The 15,499-nt window shown below is 49.3% G+C and overlaps 1 protein-coding gene across 4 annotated transcripts; it reads left to right on the forward strand.

Moving 5' to 3' along the window:
- The first annotated feature begins 5,045 nt into the window (after positions 1–5,045).
- Pklr (pyruvate kinase L/R) lies at positions 5,046–14,925 on the forward strand. Of its 4 annotated transcripts, none has more exons than XM_048356812.1 (11): positions 5,046–5,183; positions 6,380–6,562; positions 9,639–9,730; positions 9,838–9,969; positions 10,144–10,330; positions 10,644–10,914; positions 11,024–11,174; positions 11,629–11,781; positions 11,869–12,035; positions 13,549–13,730; positions 14,412–14,925. In XM_048356812.1, exons 1-11 carry the CDS (start codon positions 5,084–5,086, stop codon positions 14,516–14,518), a joined length of 1,725 nt encoding a protein of 574 aa, XP_048212769.1. In that variant the 5' UTR covers positions 5,046–5,083; the 3' UTR covers positions 14,519–14,925. The 4 variants fall into 4 exon arrangements, with proteins under 4 accessions (XP_048212769.1, XP_048212771.1, XP_048212770.1 ...); XM_048356814.1 differs by lacking the exon at positions 5,046–5,183 and adding an exon at positions 5,438–5,524; XM_048356813.1 differs by lacking the exon at positions 5,046–5,183 and adding an exon at positions 5,446–5,547.
- Positions 14,926–15,499: the final 574 nt, after the last annotated feature.

Raw genomic sequence — 15,499 nt, forward strand, 5'->3', positions numbered from 1 at the left:
CTCCTAAATGATCCTGAAGTCAGCTCGGAATTGCCAGACCATGGCTGTATCAGGTGAACTGCTTCCCCCTCCACAGGCTCCTGCTACCACCACGGTCTCTTCGCCTCAGGCCCAATGGAGTCAGTGGGCCTTGGATGGGAACTTCTGAGGCCCTGAGAGGAGAGAGGGCCGAAGTGTGGGAAGAGGATGAAACAGTGCAGTAGAAGCTGGCAGTCGCACCACAGGGTCCTAGCACCTGTGGCCTAGACTGTGGAATCTTCCTTCCTTCCTTCCTTCCTTTTTTTTTTTTTTTTTTTTTTTGCCAGTCCTTGAACTTAGGGGGACCTGGGCACTGTTCCTGAGATTCTTTTGCTCAAGGCTAGCGCTCTACCATTTGAGCCACAGCGCCACTTCCAGCTTTTTCTGAGTAGTTTATTGGAGATAAGGGTCTCACAGACTTTTCTGCCTGGGTTGCCTTTGAACTGCCATCATCAGATTTCAGTCTCCAGAGGAACTAGGATAATACTTGAGTCACCAGCACCTAGTTAGATTGTAGATTTTTACACAGGACAAACCCTCTGGGGAGGATGGATAAATACTGAGGACAGAATGCTAGCCACTGGCACTACACATGGGTGAGGGAGCTCTGAGGAAAACAGCTTGAATTTTCTGCCAGTTTGGAGGGATGGGAACTCAGGATTTAGAATTAAGCTCAATTATATGACCAAAAAAAAAATTGACAGACCAACCTTAAAGTTCCAGGTCCCTTCTCAACTCTCCAAGCACAAGGGCTTTCTCTCCTTAACTTCCACTGATCATTCTAGGGAAAGAAAGAAGAGCTTAGTGGTATCAGCTCAGGCCCCACGCTATAGTCTCTGGGTGTGAATCCCCAGCCCTACCTCTGACTTGCCTTTCAGCTTCAGGCATGTGTATCAGGCAAGGTTCAGGAGAGAGTGTTTTTGTTGGTGGTGGTAGTGGGGCTTGAACTCAATGACTGGGTGCCGTCTCTCAGCTTTATCGTTCAAGGTTAGCACTCTACCTCTTTGAGCCACAGCACCACTTTCTGTTTTCTCATAGTTAATTGGAAATAAGAGTCACACAGACATTTCTGCCCAGGCTGGCAATGAACTGTGATCATCACATCTCAGCCACCTGAGTAGCTAGGATTACAGGCGTGAGCCATCAGTGCCTGGCAATGAGAGTTTCTTAACAAGATTCTTAGCAGAAGTCTGGGCAGCAGGATCAGTAAATGTCAAGGGGTGAGACATAACCTTGGATCAATAACAATGGACGCTTACCTCTAAAGTGTCCTAGGGATGGGAGAAAATGGTTGCTAGAATCTGGACAGAAGGGGCCCCTAGCAGTAGCAAGGACCTCAATGAGTTCACAAGGTGGGGGAGTTAGGGATGTACATGCCTCATTCTCATCTTATCCCGATGGGTGCCAGACCCTGCAGAAGACACCAGCCAAGGTCAAGGCCTATGACCCAGAAGCAGAATGGTAGAGAAAAATCTAGAGTGGTCATAGTTATAATTATATAATACCCCTTACCTAGCTCTCTGGTTTGTATACCAGCCTGTCACTCCTACTTCCCTTCTAGGCCTCTTGACAGAAATAGACTTGTGCTTGAGGGGCTGAATGCTAATGGTTCACACAGGAAGTACTCAATAAGCAGGTTCTGCTGTCTGCCTGTAGATCTTAGTGATTATCATCTCAAATTTAGCCCTGCAATCTCTCCAACCCCACCCCATTTCAAACTTATTTCTTCACTCATCTACCCAACTGCTCAAGTTGGAACTGCAGTGCTCCAGAATTGCCCTTTGCCCCCTGCTTTGTCTTCCCACCCCCACCCACCCATCCCCAGTCCTGAGGCTCAAGCTCTGGGCTTGGGCACTGTCTCTAAGCTCCTTTTTGCTCACCACTTTGAGTCACAGCATCACTTCCAGCCTTTTCTGTGATTAATTGGAGATAAGAGTATCATGGACTTTCCTGCCCTGGCTGGCTTCAAACCCCGTGATCCTCAGATCCCAGCCCATTAAGGATTACAGGCATGAACTACTGCTCTTGGCCTTCTCTGTCTTTCTGTGCCTCCTTTGGCTGAAGACAAGTCTCACTTAGAAGTTAACTGCTAAGGGAGCTGGGAATGTGGCTTAGCGATAGAGTGCTTACCTAGCATGCATGAAGCCTTGGGTTCAATTTCTCAGCACCACATAAACAGAAAAAAACAGAAGTGGCGCTGTGGCTCAAGTGGTAGAGTGCTAGCCTTGGGCAAAAAGAAGCCGCGGATAGTGTTCAGGCCCTGAGTTCGAGCCCCAGGACTGGCAAGAAAAAAAAAAACCAAAACTGCTAAATCTTTCCTTTGATTCATAAAAACTAGATGGCCTTTGTAACATTCTTCCTGTGTAACTGGTCACATGAGATCAAAGTTCCTTGCCACGTTCTGGAGAGGACACACACCCTATGCTGAGGAAGACACCACCCAGCCTATGGCCTCACAACCGCGTGCTTCCAGTAACAGCCCTTCTTGCCTCCTCACCTCCGGGATACAGAACTTTTAAGAGCCTCCTCTATCTTCTTTGGAGCCTGCTTTGAAAAAGCCCAATTTAAATAAACTCACATTTGTCTCCTGAATACTGATACTCATATGGAGAACAACATGAACATTAAACCATAGCAAAGTCAGGTCCTTTAGGGTTGTCGTCTAGGAAATGGGAGCCTCCCTACCCCCCACCCCTACCATTTCATTCTGTCTGCTTTTCTCCAAAATGTATCTCAAAGCCAACTCCCTCTCTCTACCCATACTGCTACCTGGTTAACCCATCATCTTCCCACCTGGATTACTCTGGAAGCCTCTTATTGCTCTCCGTGCATCAAACCTAAAACATGAGTTGGATCATATGCTGTTACCAGTACAAGGCCCTACTCTGGTTCCCAGTTTCACCATGGGCAGTGCCCCTCCATTCCAAACTTGCTGTAGCTTTTCCTTGCTTGGACAACAACCTTTTTCTTCCTCAAAGCCTTGACATAAGCAGGGTGCCAGTGGCTCATGCCTGTAATCATAGCTACTCAGGAAATGGAGATCTAAGGATTGGGGTTTGAAGCCAGCCCAGGCAAGAAAAGTCTATGAGGGTCTTATCTCCAATTAACCACACCAACACAGCTGGAAGTGGAATGGTGGCTCAAGTGGTAAATCACTAGCCTTGAAGCAGATCAAGGTGGCACCCAAGCCCTAAGTTCCAGGACCGAGAAAAAGAAAAAGCCTTGGCATGTATTTCTACCCCATAGGAGAGTCCTTGGCTCCTTTGTTCTGCAGGTTCCTTTTCATACTTCAAATCTCAATTGAAATATGATCAACTCAGGCTAGAAGCATGGCTCAGCGGTAATCACCTGCCTAGCAAGCAGGAGGCCCTGAATTCCAATCCCAGTACTGTCAACAAAATGATCATGTCAAAGAGGCTGCCATCTGTAATCCCAGATACTCAGGAGGCTGAGATCTGAAGATCACAGTTCTAAGCCAACCCAGGCAAACAAAGCCATGAGACTCTTTTCTCCAGTTAACTAGCAAAAATCCAGAAGTGGAGGTGTGGCTCAATTAGTAGAACACCAGCCTGGAGTGGAAAAAGCTGAACAAGAGCATGAGAATCTGAGTTCAATCTCCCAGTACTGGCACGCGCGCGCGCACACACACACACACACACACACACACACACACACGGCCTTCCCAACCACCTTGTTTAAAATACCTTTTCCTTCTCTACTTACTCTCTGTCCTACTCTCTACCTACTCTCTACCTACTCTACTGTCCTCTCTTCTCTGTTCAGCACTCCTTAGTAGCACACAAGTTGGAGCTATACTTTTATTTCTTTGAGCTGTACATTTATTTCCCACCTACAGAATTTACAGTACAATAGTTCTATAAGGATTAGTTTCCCTATTATACTGTAGCTTCTGTAGATGAAAAAATGCCTGATTTTCTTCACCCATCACTATATCCTCAGAGTCTGGCAAGGAGGAGGTACTCAATAAATACTGGACAGCGGAGACGAGGCAAGGGACCATCCACTTTACGATGCCATACAAAAAAGCCTTTGAGAGAATCCTACAGTTGCACTGAGGGGAGAGGAAGGGGAATTCCCATGGGACTGCCCCACACCATCCCAAGTAAGAGTTGGTTAGAATTCCAAAGGAAGAAGCAGCCCAAAACATTTCTCAGGGGGGATGAAGTGGGGGCCACAGTGCCCCCTGTGGTGGACAGCCACACGAGGAGGAACGGTCTGCCTAGGCATGAGGGCACGGAGGAAGTCAGGTTGTGGAGGTTGCTAGGGCTGAAGGGATGTTGCTAGGATGGGGCCCGGCCTCTACGTGTTCAGAGACAAGGCTGATTAACAACAACTGAAACCAGTTTATCAGTGCCTGGGAATGAATGTTCATGTCCCTAGTTAGCGTTCACAGAGTGGTCTTTTGTATTTCTGGGTCAGGACAGAGAAATAATTGGGGAAAGTGAGAGACCCAGTATACTATCATGGCTTTCCCCTTTCTTCAGACTCTAGTCCCTAACCCAAAGCCCCTGCTTCCTCAATTGAGCTAAGACTTACTTCAGTAACATACAAAAGAGGGCTGGGGGTGGAAATGCTCTCACCAGCAAAAATAAATAAACACGTCTGATGACCAGACAGTGAGAATGAATTGAAAATTGATCATCAGAAATGGGTGAGAGGGGAAGTGGCACTGTGGCCCAAAGTGGTAGAGCCCTACACTTGAGTGCTTGCCTAACACGCCTAAAGTACTGGGTTCCATTCCTTAGCACCACAAACACAGAAAAAGCCAGAAGTGGTGCTGTGGCTCAAGTGGTAGAGTGCTAGCCTTGAGCCAAAGAAGCTCAGGGACAGTGCCCAGACCATGAGTTCAAGTCCCAAGGCCAGAAAAAAAAAAGAAAAAAAAAAAAGGTGAGCTAGGAGGTGTATAGCAGAGGCAGGGGCAGAGAGCTGGCAGGTCTGGGGGATGGGATTGCCTCCCGGGTGTGCCCCTTCTCTATTCTCTGGGTCCCCTAGATAAGCCCAGCAGTTTTGTCATGCTCTCCTCCCAGCCTCACACATTGAAAGCATGTCAGTCCAAGAGAACATTCAGCCCCAGCAGCTTTGGTCATGGATCTCACAGTCCCAAAAGGACTTGGCAAAGTCTGTACTAACCGGAGCTCCAAGAGGTAAGAAGGGGACAGAAGCTATTGAGCATAGAAGGCAATGAGGGTACAAATGAGAAGTGGAGGTCGAGGGATTTGGGGAGGGTGTTATCAGGGTGTCCCTGGTGTTAAATATGGACCCTGGTCTGAGCTTCCTGTTCAGGCCCCATAGGCAAGCCAAAGGGGAGCCTAAAGCATGGCCTCCACGGGGCACTCCCGTGGTTCCTGGACTCTGGCCCCTAGTTTCTATTGGCCAGAGAGATGCTCACTGGTGACACTTTAACCAGTCCTCAAGGCTGCTGCACAGCCCAGCCGGCCCTTTGCCTCTGGCGTGACATATTGTGAAGCAGACCTACAGAGACGGGGTAGGCGTGCGGTGACATGGAAGGTGCAGCTGGACCCTCTGGGATGGGATGGGCCAATTCTCCCCCAAGCTCCCACATACCGGAGCTCTATTGAATAGGCTAAAGACACCCAGGAGTGGGGTGAGGAAATCAGCTAACTGCCAGAGGTGGAAGGAATAGAATACAGAAGTGATTAACTCCTGGGTAAGATAATAAAGGGCCACTGTGAAGTAGACATGGAAGGGAGCTGAAGCCAAGGGAAGTACCCAGCTGTGGGCCAAGAACTCTGGGACTGTGAAATGTCTATATAGTTGGGTGATCAAGAACTTGAGCCTAGGATGGTCAGACCTAGATTTGAATCCTATCTCTATAACATAAGAACCTGCATGATCTTGCAGAATTTATTTTACCTTAGCTTCTATTTCCTTGTCAGTAAAAGTGGGATAATTAGAGCATTTCAGAGTATATGCTTTATAGACTCCTTAGCATTAAATGAGATAGTTTATGCATAATGCCTAGTTCAAAAGAAGGCATTTAGGCCTGGGAATGTGGCTTCCTGGGTAGAGTGCTTGCCTAGCATGCATGAAGTCCTGGGTTTGATTCCTCAGTACCACATAAACAGAAAAAGCCAGAAGTGGTGCTGTGGCTCAAGTGGTAGAGTGCTAGCCTTGAGCAAAAGAAGCTCAGGGACAGTGCTCAGGCCCTGAGTTCGAGCCCCAGGACTGGCAGAAGAAGAAGAAGAGGAGGAGGAGGAGGAGAAATAGGAGGAGGAAAAGAAACTAGAGAGCTGGGAGAAGAAATATGGGGTACACTGAGGCACACCATGTAGAGGAAAGGCAGGCTGTGCAATCCTTGAGACCCCTTCTACCACTGCAGGACCAGCGGGATATCTGCGGCGTGCTAGCATAGCCCAGCTCACCCAGGAGCTGGGGACTGCCTTCTTCCAGAAGCAGCAGCTGTCAGCCGCTATGGCAGACACCTTCCTGGAACACCTCTGTCTGCTGGACATTGATTCTGAGCCATTAGCTGCTCGAAGTACCAGCATCATTGCCACCATTGGTAAGTCCACATGTCCCCTGGCAACTTCAAACAGCATCTTCGGTGTGTCAAGAGGTATTTCTTTGTGTGTGTGTGTGTGTGTGTGTGTGTGTGTGTGTGTGTGTGTGTGTGTTAGTGGGCTTGAACTCAGGGCTTTGCACTCTTGTTTTTTCTGCTCAAGTCTAGTGCTCTACCTTTTTGTTCTTGTTGTTGGCCATGGGGCTTGAACTCTGGGCCTGGGCACTGGGCTAGCACTCTACCACTTGAGCCACAGAGCCACTTCCAGTTTTCTAGTGGTCAATTGGAGATAAGGGTCTCACATATTTTCCTGCCCAGGCTGGCTTTGAACTCTGGTCCTCAGAGCTCAGCCTCCTGAGTAGCTAGGATTACAGGCGTTAGTCACCAGCACCTAACCATGCTCTACCATTTGAACCACACCCCACTTCTGGATTTTTGCTGGTTAATTAGAGATTAAATTTTCCTGGACTTCTCTTCCAGGACTGATTTTGAACCATGATCCTCAGATCTCAGCCCCATGAGTAGCTAGGATTACAGGAAATTAGCATTGGGGTTATTCCTTCATTTTAATCTTTGAAATGTCTCCATGTTTTAACATAGTTATTCATTCCCTAGATTTGTAGACAAAGTTTGGGGCTCAGGATTACAACAGTGAATAAAACAGAGACAACTGCTTACTTGAGCTGACAGCCTAGTTGGGTGGAATGACAAAGAATCAACAATAATTGTCAAAAAGTAAATCCAGGGGGCTGGGAATATGGCCTAGTGGCAAGAGTGCTTGCCTCATATACATGAAGTCCTGGGTTCGATTCCCCAGCACCACATGTATAGAAAACAGCCAGAAGTGGCGCTATGGCTCAAGTGGCAGAGTGCTAGCCTTGAGCAAAAAGAAGCCAGGAACAGTGCTCAGGTCCTGAGTTCAAGGCCCAAGACTGACAAAAAAAAAAAAAGTAAATCAGGATAGTAAACAGGAGAAGTACTATGGAGAAAAGAGAAAAATAGAGTGTGGTAAGGGGACCAGGGCTTTGAGGAGACAGGTTATGGCCCTAAACAGGAAGGTCAGGACAGCTGTTACCGAGAAAGGGAGAATTAGTCTTAAATGCCTGGGGGAAGGAAGTTCTAGATAAAGGGACCACTAAAAGACATGAAGATGTTGGGGAAGGGGTAGATCAGTGGGGCTTCTGCAATTTTTAGAGTTTGAGTTGTGCTTTGCAGAGTGAAATGAAAACTGCTAAATTGGCTGGGCACCAGTGGCTCACACTTATAATCCTAGCTATTTAGGAGGCTGAGATCTGAGGATCAAGGTTCAAAGCCAGCCAGGGCAGGAAAGTCCATGAGACTCTTATCTCTAGTTGACCACCAGAAAACTGAAAGTGGCTCTGTGGCTCAAGTGGTAGAGCGGTAGCTTTGAGCTGAAGAGCTCAGGGACAGTGCCCAGGCACAGAGTTCATGTCTCACAACCAACAAAGCAATCAACAAACAAATAAAAACTACTGAGTTTTGAGCAGGGAGATTTTAACCAAATCATCCTGGTGCCTATACTGAAAATAGATAGGAGGGGTGGGGGGGGGGGCATTGAGTGTGAACAGAAGCTGCTCCTGTAGTATTTCCCACGCAACCAAGGCGATGGCAGGGAAGGAGGTCAGAAAGTAATCTGATGGTTCTGGATGCATTATGAAGGTAGATCTAACAGGATTTCCTATTGAACTAGACAAGTATGGGGTGAAGGTGATACACAGAAGAAAGGAGTCAAAACCAACTGCAAGATTTTTGGAATGAGGAACTGGAAGATGTCATTACCATCTGGGAAGGAAAAACTAGTAGGCGAGTTATGGGAGATCAGGATTTCAACTTGGATGACTGAATTTGAGATGCATATTAAACATCCAAGGTTGATACAGGGTTGTCAGTCTAATGCACAACTTAGGGATTGGTAAAAAACGTCTGGAATGAAAACATAAAATATGAGTCATCCATATATAGATAGCATTTCAAGTCATGATAATAATTGCAATAACCATAGGAGTGGAGGTAAAATAACAAATGGGGATGTAGCTCAGTGGTAAAGCATAGGTTTTGTATTAACAAGTCCCTGGGTTTGATACCGATCAACAAATAAGATAAAAATGACAGAAATAAGCCTGTCCATGGGAGACTCTTACTTCCAATTAATCACTCAAAAACCAAAAGTGGAGCTGTGGCTCAAAGTAGTAGAGCTCTAGCCTTAAGCAGAAAAGCACAGGGTCAGCACCTATGCCCTGAGATCAAGCCCCATGACCAATATTTTTAAATAAGACAGAGATAAGTCTTGGATATCTGCTGAAGAAGGGAGACTCAGAAGGAGAGAATAGTGAAGTAAGAGAACGTTGAGAGAGCACGGTGTCCTGGAGGCCAATGGAAAGAGCTGGGTGCAGCTCGGTGGTAGACAGCTTCCTAGTACACAGAAGGCCCTGAATTCAATCTCTTGCACTAAAGGGTGGCGGGAGGGGGGGAGCCAGGCAGGGGTGGCTCACACCTGTAATCCTAGTTACTCAGGACAGGCTGAGATCTGAGAATTATGGTTTGAAGCTAGTCTTACAGAAAAGTGTGAGACTCTTATCTCCAATTTACCAGTATATATATCTGGAAGTAGAGGTGTGATTTAAGTGCTCCAGTGCCAGCCTCAAGTAAAAAAGCCAAGGACAGCATAAAGGCCCCAGTTTAATCCCCAATGCTAATTGGGGGGCAGGGGGGGAGGAGGAAAGGGGGAGAGAGAGAGAGAGAGAGAGAGAGAGAGAGGCTGTTGATGGTCTTGGGAGAAGACAGAATATTCTCAGTTGACAGAACTCAGCTTTCAACCAATGAGGTTTCTCAGACTTAAAGCCTCATACCTGTCCCCAAACACCCTCATCTGACTTTTACCCCTACCCTATCTTCCATATCACTCATCTGGCTGCCTCCCTGAGTGTGTAGATAGCGTTTAGTGAGGAATCACGGCCAGGTATCTGTACTCCTCTGCGGTGCAGTGGCTCTGGAAGCTTTGGGGGGGGGGGGGGGGGGTTGGTCGTCTCCTGAGTTGGAGGGGACTCTCTGGTTCCAGGGCCGGCTTCTCGCTCCGTGGAGCGCCTCAAGGAGATGATCAAGGCCGGGATGAACATTGCAAGACTCAACTTTTCCCACGGTTCCCATGAGGTGCTCGGAGGTTGGGTGGAGGGTGAAGCTGGAGGGCGCTTCTGGAAATGAACACCTCTTGAAATCTCCGTTCCGCGCCCCCCCCCACCCCCGCTCCCGACCCCCAGTACCATGCCGAGTCCATTGCCAACATCCGGGAGGCAGCGGAGAGCTTTGCAACTTCCGCGCTCAGTTACCGGCCTGTGGCCATCGCTCTGGACACCAAGGGACCGGAGATTCGAACTGGGATCCTGCAGGGGGTGAGAGGCAGGGCCCGGGCCTAGCCCAGCCAGGAGACCGGGAACGGGGAGGCGTTGGGGGGCGGGGCCAGAGGCGGGGCGTGGGGCGTCAAGGGGCGGGGCCTGGGCGGCGGGGCCTGAACGGCGTAGGGGGCGGGAAGTTGAGGCTCACGTCCGCTCTGGCCACGCCCCCAGGGCCCCGAGTCGGAAGTGGAGATCGTGAAGGGCTCCCAGGTGCTGGTGACTGTGGACCCAGCCTTCCGCGCACGTGGGAACGCGAACACGGTGTGGGTGGACTACCCCAACATCGCCCGCGTCGTTGCCGTGGGGGGCCGTGTCTACATTGACGACGGGCTCATCTCCCTCGTGGTCCAGAAAGTCGGTGTGGATGCTCCTCCCTCTCCCCCCCTCCCCCGGCCCCCCATCGATCACCGGGCACATTCCTTCCCCTTCGGCGCCCCGTGCGCTCCTTGACCAGCCACACCTTACCCTGGGCACGCGTGCTTTCCCACCCAGCCCGGGAGTCCCTGCCCTCACTAGGGGGTGGGGCGGGGCTGGATTTGCACTCACGTCCCTCAGGGCCCCTACTGTTTGTACGTGGGCTCTTGAGGGTCCAAGCCCCGGATCTGCTCTGTCGTCACTCCGCCTTAACCTCCCTCCCCCTTGACAAAAGATGGCTCTCTCCATGCCCCTAGGCCCAGAGGGGCTGGTGACCGAAGTGGAAAACGGTGGTATCTTGGGCAGCAGGAAGGGCGTGAACTTGCCAGGCGCCGAGGTGGACTTGCCTAGTCTATCCGAGCAAGATGTCATGGACCTGCGCTTTGGGGTGAAGCATGGTGTGGACATCATCTTTGCCTCCTTTGTGCGCAAAGCCAGTGATGTGGCTGCCGTCCGGGCTGCCCTGGGGAGAGAAGGAGAGAGCATTAAAATTATCAGCAAAATCGAGAACCATGAAGGCGTGAAGAAGTGAGGCTTGGTCTTTGTTCTTGTCAGACCTATAACCATTGTCCTTCTTCAACCTGCTCTCTGCCACCTCTTGGCTCTGCCCCAGCCCTGATTCCTCCCAACTGTCCAGGTTTGATGAAATCTTGGAGGTGAGCGATGGCATCATGGTGGCACGGGGAGACCTGGGCATCGAGATCCCAGCTGAAAAGGTTTTTCTGGCTCAGAAGATGATGATTGGACGCTGCAATTTAGCGGGCAAGCCTGTGGTCTGCGCCACACAGGTCTGGAGTGAACCCTTGGCACTGGGGTACTCAATGGGCACACATTAGGTCTACGCCACACTTGGCTGCTCAGTGTTTGATCGTGACGCAATGCAGTTAGGTAGAAATACTGTGATGTCGGGCTGGGGATATAGCCTAGTGGCAAGAGCGCTTGCCTTGTATACATGAAGCCCTGGGTTTGATTCCCCAGCACCACATATACAGAAAATGGCCAGAAGTGGCGCTGTGACTCAAGTGGCAGAGTGCTAGCCTTGAGCAAAAAGAAGCCAGGGACAGTGCTCAGGCCCTGAGTCCAAGGCCCAGGACTGGCAAAAAAAAAAAAAAAAAGAAAGAAATACTGTGATGTGACCCCTATTTTTAGGTGAGAAAATTCAAATGTCAAGAGTCCAGGACTGGATTTGTAAGTTACTTGTAGTATGACTCCTACAGTCCTGATGCCCGTGGTGTCCCCCAGATGCTGGAGAGCATGATCACTAAAGCCCGGCCAACCCGGGCAGAAACAAGTGACGTGGCCAATGCTGTGCTGGATGGAGCAGACTGTATCATGTTGTCGGGAGAGACTGCCAAAGGCCACTTTCCTGTAGAAGCTGTGAGGATGCAGCATGCGGTAGGAGCTCAGGATGAAAGACCACGAAACCAAACCACTTTGGGTCCCTTGTTGCCCCTGCCCAGCCTGACTTCTTGATGCCTTCAGATTGCCAGAGAGGCAGAGGCTGCTGTTTACCACCGGCAGCTGTTTGAGGAACTACGACGAGCAGCGCCGCTGAGCCGTGACCCCACTGAGGTCACCGCCATTGGTGCTGTGGAGGCTGCCTTCAAGTGCTGCGCTGCTGCCATCATCGTCCTGACCACGACTGGGCGGTGAGGGGCACACTCACACCACATAGGGCTTTGGTCAGGGCTTGGCTGGAGTGGCCCACAGGCCTGAGTAGTGTCTGATGGCCAGGGATGAAGAGTACTATTTCAGGGCAAGAGGAACCAGAGGTCACAGAGGCAGATCTTGGGGTAGGCCAGGACTTGTGCAGTGAGCTCCAAGGGGACTGGCAGGGGACAGTGGCATTACTAGGCACATCACTTGGGCTGAAGGAGCTGTATAATGCTGAGGTATTGCAGAAGGGCACAGTGTGCTTGAGTTCAAGGCTTTGTTCTGGAGTTTAGCTGTGATACCTTAGGTAACTCTCTTGAGCCTTGGAAACCTGTTCTGTCTCTGTGAGTTTATTTGAAATAGCCATTTGTTCTTCTTGAGTTTGTGAGAATTATCAAGAGATATAAAGAATTATTTGTAAATGTAGTACCGTATAAATGAACAGTCTCTAGGGAGGTGTTATTTTTTGTTATTGTTCTTTTGTCTTTTTGTGGTACTAGGGCTTGAATTCATAGCCTGAGCACTGTCACTGAGATTTTTGCTCAAGGCTAGCACTCTACCGCTTGAGCCACAGCCCCACTCTGGTTTTTTGTTTGTTTGTTTTTGTTTTTATCCAGTCCTGGGGCTTAGACTCAGGGCCTAGGCACTGTCCCTGGCTTCTTTTTGCTCAAGGCTAGCACTCTACCTCTTGAGCCACAGCACCACATCTGGCTTTTCTGTTTATGTAGTGCTGAGGAATCGAACCTGGTTCTTCATACATGCAAGGCAAGCACTCTACCACTAAGCCATATTCCCAGCCCCTTGTTTTTTAGTTTATTGGGATAAGAGTCTGGTAGACCTTCTTACTCAGCCTGGCTTTGAACTTCAGTCCTCAGATATCTGGCTCCTGAGTAGCTAGAATTACAGTTGTGAGTTACTGGCACCTGGCGAGTCCAGCTTTTTCATTGGCTAATTGGAGATGAAGCATTGAGGACTATTCAGCCCTGGCTGGCTTTGAACTGTGAACCTCAGCTCTCAAGACTTCTGATTATCAAGGGCTACAATTGTGAGCTACAGCACCTGACTGGCTTTATGTTTCCTAAAGAAGTTTCTCTTTATATCATATATTTCTTTTTTTTTTTTTTTTTTTGGCCAGTCCTGGGCCTTGGACTCAGGGCCTGAGCACTGTCCCTGGCCTCCTTTTGCTCAAGGCTAGCACTCTGCCACTTGAGCCACAGCGCCACTTCTGGCCGTTTTCCATATATGTGGTACTGGGGAATTGAACCCTGGGCTTCATGTATACGAGGCAGGCTCTCTTGCCACTAGGCCGTATTCCCAGCCCATATATTTCATATATGTGCTATCTCCTATCATCATTGTGCGGTAGGGAGAAAGCTAAGGCCCAGAGAAGTAGTATAACCTATTTAGTGTTCCATAGTTTGTTGCTGACACCTAGAACCAGAACTCAAGCTTGTTTCTTGGTGTAATACCATTTTAATGTTGTGGGCTTGTCTTCTTGTATTCTTCCAGCTCAGCCCAGCTTCTGTCTCGGTACCGGCCTCGGGCAGCAGTCATTGCTGTCACCCGTTCAGCCCAGGCTGCCCGCCAGGTCCACCTCTGTCGAGGAGTCTTCCCTGTACTCTACCGTGAACCTCCAGAGGCCATCTGGGCAGATGATGTCGACCGTAGAGTCCAATTTGGCATTGAAAGTGGTAAGTCCCCTAGACTTTCCACCTCCCTCTGTGGCATTTATATCAGGAGTCCTCTGACCTAGCTTCTCACATTCATTCACAGGGCCTTGCCTATTTCCTCTGGCCCCAGATTTTTAAAATGTATTTTTTTTGCTGGTTCTGGGACTTGAACTCAGGGCCTGGACATGGTCCCTGAGCTTCTCTTGCTCAAGGCTAGCACTCTACCACTTGAGCCACAGTGCTACTTCCGGCCATATATATATATGGTGCTGAGGAATTGAACCCAGAGCTTCATGTATGCTAGGCAAGCACCCTACCACTAGGCCACATTCCCAGCCCACTTCTAGCTTTCTTAAAGTAGTTTATTGGAAAAAAGAGTCTCATGGACTTTCTTGCCTGGTCTGGCTTCAAACCACGATCCTCAGATCTCAACCTCCTGAGTAGCTAGAATTTCATGCATGAGTGGCCTGTCCTCTTTCTCCAGCACTGCTACATGGATGGACAGGTTTAATACGTAGCAAGGATATACTCCATTCTGCCCTATGAACATTCTTCAGTCTTGACCTTCCTGGCAGTGCCTCCAGCTTAGGCTCCTAATCCCATCCTACAGGGTAGCCTTGAGGTGATGGAGGCTGCTTCTCACTATTATAAGGCTGATCTGAATCCCTCCATGACTGAATGACTGCTTCTCCCCTCTCCCAGGAAAGCTCCGTGGCTTCCTTCGCGCTGGGGATCTGGTAATTGTAGTGACAGGCTGGCGACCTGGCTCTGGCTATACCAATATCATGCGAGTGCTGAGCATATCCTGAGATGCCCCTCCGTCCTCAGACCTTGCCTGCGTCAAATCCCTTCCTCCCCCACTCTGTTGCCTGAAACCAATACCCCTTCCACAGCATGTATCTGTATCCCCATCCATCCTACCAGAAATCACATCTGTCATCTAGCCCCATTCCAGGGTTCCTTCCCCTCCCCATCTCCCTTTCACACAGGTCCTGGAAATCTGTGTCCAATTAATTTTGCACTGGCTACCAATTGTATATCCCCTGCATCCAATCTGCTCAGCTAGGCCTAAGATGCGCTGAGCCTTTAATCCCAGCTTGGCTGGTTAATTCTGTTGATCTAGGCTTCCAATCCTTGGGGCTGGAGAGAGGAATTAGGGTGATCTTTTCCATAGCCTATGCAGAATCATTTTTAAAAATACTTTGTATTGATGCCATCTGACGTTTTTCTGTGGGGCCCTCATAACATGACCATCTCCTGGGCAGTGGGATCTCCCCTGACAGGCTCTGCTTCATGGTGATTGATAGTGACATTGAACTGCCACATCTGGGGGAACCTAGGGTAGATGGATGTTAGGGAAACTGAAAACCAAATGGGCTGTGTGTGTGTGTGTGTGCCAGTACTAGGACTTGAACTCAGGGCCTGGGCACTGTCCCTTAGCTTTTTTGTTCAAGGCTAATGATCTACCACTTGAGCTACACCACCACTTCTAGCTTTTTGCTAGTTACCTGGAGACTAAGTCTCACAGACATTCTTCCCCTGGGTAGTAAGCCTCAATCCGCAGATCTCAGCCACCTGAATAGCTAGGATTCCAGGCGTGAGCCACTGACATCCAGCTAGGTGGGCTGCTCTCGTCGCCGACTTCACAAGCTCTGTGCTAGACTAAGCAACTATTCTGGCACTCTCATGCTCACCACTTGCCTTGATGAGTCACATACCCTTCTTGCACCCAGAAACTCCTGCACACCCACACACAGACCAGAAGCCAAAATGAGTGTCTATTTTCTTTT

This window comes from Perognathus longimembris, chromosome 11 (assembly GCF_023159225.1).
Source record: "Perognathus longimembris pacificus isolate PPM17 chromosome 11, ASM2315922v1, whole genome shotgun sequence".
In the NCBI taxonomy this organism is placed as follows: domain Eukaryota; kingdom Metazoa; phylum Chordata; class Mammalia; order Rodentia; family Heteromyidae; genus Perognathus; species Perognathus longimembris.

What these genes read in the sequence shown, in the direction of transcription:
- Pklr (XM_048356812.1), top strand. Translation starts at nt 5,084, where the DNA reads ATGTCAGTCCAAGAGAACATTCAGCCCCAGCAGCTTTGGTCATGGATC. An exon ending in ACTAACCGGAGCTCCAAGAG is followed by an intron (nt 5,184 to 6,379) that starts GTAAGAAGGGGA and finishes CTACCACTGCAG; the next exon opens with GACCAGCGGGATATCTGCGG. An exon ending in GTCCTGACCACGACTGGGCG is followed by an intron (nt 12,036 to 13,548) that starts GTGAGGGGCACA and finishes GTATTCTTCCAG; the next exon opens with CTCAGCCCAGCTTCTGTCTC.